At 37.2% G+C, this 5,000-nt stretch overlaps 2 protein-coding genes across 2 annotated transcripts in view; one reads left to right on the top strand and one right to left on the bottom strand.

Annotated features, from left to right (window-relative positions):
* LOC122253921 (neuronal growth regulator 1) overlaps nucleotides 1-5,000 on the top strand; it is a 354,189-nt gene that overhangs the window by 193,619 nt on the left and 155,570 nt on the right. The gene's annotated exons all lie outside the window — the stretch shown is intronic.
* The window catches only part of LOC122258333 (uncharacterized), a 28,857-nt gene that overhangs the window by 9,746 nt on the left and 14,111 nt on the right, over nucleotides 1-5,000 (bottom strand). Inside the window, exons 10-14 of the mRNA XM_086534554.1 lie at nucleotides 4,378-4,580; nucleotides 3,070-3,159; nucleotides 1,612-1,753; nucleotides 837-946; nucleotides 1-19 (exon numbers count right to left, since the gene is read on the bottom strand). The exon at nucleotides 1-19 is cut by the window's left edge and continues 85 nt beyond it. Of these exons, the coding sequence (XP_086390680.1) occupies nucleotides 1-19; nucleotides 837-946; nucleotides 1,612-1,753; nucleotides 3,070-3,159; nucleotides 4,378-4,580 (564 nt within the window). The remainder of the gene's footprint in view (nucleotides 20-836; nucleotides 947-1,611; nucleotides 1,754-3,069; nucleotides 3,160-4,377; nucleotides 4,581-5,000) is intronic.

Here is a 5,000-nt window from a genome sequence, read left to right as displayed (position 1 = left end):
CGGAAATGCCCTCAGATACCTGCGTGGGTATGAAGTGGATAAGGACATCTATAAGGATATCTATAGTGAAGGATAAACAGTCGTGTCTCAAATGATTTTTTTGATTTTTCGTCCCATGGTCTTCGCCTTTTTATGAAATATTATTGGAACGATTGTCACGTTCTTCGTCTAGAGGAAGGGGGGGGGGGGGGGCTGACGAAGGCAAGTGTATGCAAATTTAAGAATTACGTCATCGTCCCTATCCTTCGCACCTTACGACGGAGGATAAGAAGGAGGACAAGGGGTAGGGCCGATGGTTGTAAATTGAGTTATGAATGTAGTTGTTAAAAACGATAGTCGGTAAACCGTGAGTATGATTTACAAATAGCTGTTTATTCTCTATCTATCTATCCATATCTATTTCTTTCTTTCTCTCTCTCTCTCTCACTCCCCCCTCTCTCTTCTCTCTCTTTCTTTCTATCACTCTCTTTATCTCTCCCTCTCTCTCTCTCTCTCTCTCTCTCTCTCTCTCTCTCTCTCTCTCTCTCTCTCTCTCTCTCTCTCTCTCTCTCTCTCTCTATATATATATATATATATATATATATATATATATATATATATATATATCACTCTTCCCCTCTCTCTTTCTATCTCTCTCTTTCTCTCACTTTCTTCTTCTCTATCTCTCCCTCTCACTCTCCCCCTCTCTCTCACTCTCCTCTTCTCTCCCTCTCCCTCTCACTCACCTCTTCACTCTCCTATCTTACTTCCCAACAACAAAATCAAGCAAGATAAGCAAACAAAAACAAACAAGCTAAAAGATGAAATAATAATAATAATAATAAATACAAACTCACATCAATGGACGCAATGCGCACGGGGGAAATATCTCCTCTGGATATTATCAGGTCGATAATATTGTGTTTGAATAAATCTTGCTTCTTTTCTGCTGCTTGGAATTGGTTCTCTGGAAGGAAAGAGGAATAAGAGGAAGGGAAGTGTCAGTGGGAGATCTTTTGTGATGTGAGGGAGTTTTATATATTTTTATATAAGAAGGTAGAAGGCAGAACGTAATCAACACTCATTGAAGACATTAATATTATACAAGAAGAAATGTAGTTTATAGTTTATATTTATATATTTTTATACAAGAAGGTAGAAGGCAGAACGTAATCAACACTCATTGAAGACATTAGTAGATTTAAGCATCTGTAAGTTTATACTTTTATACAAGAAAGCATATAGTTTATAGTTTATACATTTATACAAGAAGAAATAAAGTTTATAGTTTATAGTTTATATATTTATACAAGAAGGCAGAAGTGAACGTAATCAACACTCATTGAAGACATTAGTGCATTTGAGCATCTACAAGTTCATACATTCATACAAGAAGGAATATAGTTTATAGTTTATACATTTAAACAAGAAGTAGTATAGTTTATAGTTTATACATTTAAACAAGAAGTAATATAGTTTATAGTTTATACTTTATACATATATACAAGAAGGAATATAGTTTACAGTTTATATGTTATACTTTATATATCAATACATTCATAGAAGAAGGAATATAGTTCACAGTTCATACATTCACACCAGAAAGCAGAGGGGGACACAAGCAACACTCACGGTGGAATGCCGGGAAAGTGATAATAAGGTACGACCAGCGGTCACTCCAGCGCTCGTAACACTCCTCGACGCTGAATTCTGTCTCGGTGAAAAGGGCGACCTCCTTGAAGTCGTAGTAGTTAGTCGTCATCATGCCGGTGACCTGGAATATGTTGGGGGATTTGGGATATGTTGGGGGAGTTAGGATATGTTGGGGGAGGTGGGATATGTTGGGGGACTTGGAGTATGTTGGGTGAGTTGGGATATGTTGGGTGAGTTGGGATATGTTGGGGGAGTTGGGATATGTTGGGGGACTTGGGATATGTTGGGGACTTGGGATATGTTGGGGGAGTTAGAATATGTTGGGTGACCTAGAGTAGGCTGGGTGACTTAAAATATATTGGGTGACCTTGAATATGTCAGGTGATCTAGAATATGTTTGGATGACTTGAAATATTTTGGGATGAACTGGATTTATAGAGAGAGAGAGAGTGAGGGAGAGAGAGAGAGAGAGAGAGAGAGAGAGAGAGAGAGAGAGAGAGAGAGAGAGAGAGAGAGAGAGAGAGAGAGAGAGAGAGAGAGAGAGAGAGAGAGAGAGCGAGAGAGAGAGAGATAGAGATAGAGCGAGGGAGAAAGAGAGAGAGAGAGAGAGAGAGAGAGAGAGAGAGAGAGAGAGAGAGAGAGAGAGAGAGAGAGAGAGAGAGAGAGAGAGAGAGAGAGAGAGAGAGAGAGAGAGAGAGAGAGAGAGAGAGAGAGAGAGAGAGAGAGAGAGAAAAGAGAGAGGGAGAGAGAGAGCGAGAGAGAGAGAGATAGAGATAGAGCGAGGGAGAAAGAGAGAGAGAGAGAGAGAGAGAGAGAGAGCGAGATATAGAAAGAGAGAGAGAGAGAGAGAGAGAGAGAGAGAGAAAGAGAAAGAGAAAGAAAGAGAGAGAGAGAGAGAGAGAGAGAGCAAGAGCGAGAAAGAGAGAAAGAGAGATAGAGATAAAAGCGAGAGAGAGAGAGAGGGAGAGAGTAAGAGTGAGAGATAAAAAGCTATTTTTCCGTGAAAGGTTAACCACATTAAATGTAGTTCGTATGACAATAACACTTATGCTAAAGACAAACCAAAAGAAGTGCCTTTAATTCTGTATCATAGACGAACACTATTTGTCTTGTATATAACGTAACAGAAACACAAGATTTTATTTTTACTTGATAAATCAAACAAATAAACAAACAAACCCCATAAAAAAAACTTAATTACTCTTTAACTTTACGAATTATGATAACCAACATTCCACACAATATAACGATATAATGATAACAAGTCAATTTGATATAATATAATATGTAATATAATATATAATATAATTTGATATAATATAATATGTAATATAATATATAATATAATTTGATATAATATAATATGCAATATGCAATATAATATATAATATGATAATAACAAGTCAATAAAAAAACACCCCTGGACTAATCACATACCTGTAAAGGGTCAGACCGGTTGTACATGAAGAGATCTCCACGAATGGGCATCTTGATGGGCACTTTGTTGGCTGGAGTGACCTCGAGACCCTGAGGAAGGGAGAAGGAAGGCTCAGGATGTTTCAGTTTATTTATGCTTACTGATAATGGTTACTAATGGTTATTGATGGTAGGAGTATCTTTTTGTGTGTGTGTTGTGGTATTTATTTGGTGGTTCCTGGTGGTTACTGGTGGTTACTGGTGGTAGGTGTATCTTTTTTTGTGTGTGTGTTGTGGTATCTATTTATGGTTACTGATGGTCGGTGTATCTTTTTTGTGTGTGTTGTGGTATTTAATTGGTGGTTGCTGGTGGTTACTTATGGTAGGTGTATCTTTTTGTGTGTGTTGTGGTATCTATTTGGTGGTTCCTGGTGGTTACTGATGGTAGGTGTATCTTTTGTGTGTGTGTTGTGGTATCTATTTGGTGGTTCCTGGTGGTTACTGATGGTAGGTGTATCTTTTGTGTGTGTGTTGTGGTATCTATTTGGTGGTTACTGTGGTTACTGATGGTAGGAGTATCTTTTTTTGTGTGTGTTGTGGTATCTATTTATGGTTACTGATGGTCGGTGTATCTTTTTGTGTATGTTGTGGTATTTATTTGGTGGTTCCTGATGGTTACAGGTGGTAGGAGTATCTTTTTTGTGTGTGTTGTGGTATCTATTTATGGTTACTGATGGTCGGTGTATCTTTTTGTGTATGTTGTGGTATTTTTTTGGTGGTTCCTGGTGGTTACTGGTGGTAGGTGTATCTTTTTTGTGTGTTGTGGTATTTATTTGGTGGTTACTGATGGTAGGAGTATCTTTTTGTGTGTGTTGTGGTATTTAATTGGTGGTTACTGGTAGCAGGTATGTTATTTTGTGTCGTGGTAGTTTTGGGAAAGATAATGCGTGTGGTATTTAAGCTCTTCTTGTTTAATAGGAGAGGAAAGGAAAGGGTGTTTTTTTATATTTGCTTTTGAAAGCTGGTGATGGCATATATATATTTTTTTGTATGTGTGTGTGGTTTATAGGAGACAGTGATTTGGATACGAAATATTTGAAATGGTGTTGAAACCTTTTCTAAACACCCTCATGCAATCCTTTTTTTTTTTTTTTTTTTTTTTTAGAAATCAGTGAATCTAGATACCACATATACAGGACTTTAAAGAAAGAAAAAAAAAAAAACAGCGTCACACACAAAAAAACGAAACACTAAAACAAGAATACTCCTTTTCAAAAAAAAAAAAAAAAAAAAAAAATCCACACAGCGCCTCAAAATCAAAAGTATTACCTGTGCGAAGTAATACTCGACAACTGCCTTGGGTAGATTCTCCATCCACTCAACGCTAGGGTCAGGAATATCATCTCGGGTGGAGGTCCACAAGTCTCCACCCACTTCCCGTGTGGTTCGCTCACCCACATAGGCATAGGTGTCGTCTATGTGGAAGAGTTCGTTGGGACCGAGCATAGATCCACCTGTTCCTAACATACCTCCTGAAGGTGGAAGAGGTGGATGAATGAGTTTGTCTTTTGGATTCCATGTGTTTGAGATTTTTTTTTTTTTTTCTTGTGAGTTTGAGATTTTTTGTTTTTGTTTTTTTGTTTGTGTATTTGAGAATTTTTACGTATGCCTTGGAAATTTTTTACGTATGCCTTTGAGAATTTTTACGTATGCCTTGGAGAATTTTACGTATGCCTTTGAGAATTTCTGATACAAGTCTTTTGAGAATCTTTATGTGTGACTGAAACATTAAATAATACATATTTTGTTTTTGATGTCAGATAATTTCAACATAACTTAATATCAACGACTAATACAGTATTTCACTTTTTTTTCTTTTTCTTTTTTTTGAAGACGTGAACAAGAAAGTCAGTCGGTCAGAATATCAGTAAATGTTACTAAGATCTGCGTGT

Source organism: Penaeus japonicus, unplaced genomic scaffold (assembly GCF_977035675.1).
Source record: "Penaeus japonicus unplaced genomic scaffold, GWHDUDI00000001_assembly GWHDUDI00000041, whole genome shotgun sequence".
Classification (NCBI taxonomy): domain Eukaryota; kingdom Metazoa; phylum Arthropoda; class Malacostraca; order Decapoda; family Penaeidae; genus Penaeus; species Penaeus japonicus.
Note: the sequence above shows the minus strand (reverse complement) of the source record. Positions and strands in the feature narration are given on the sequence as shown.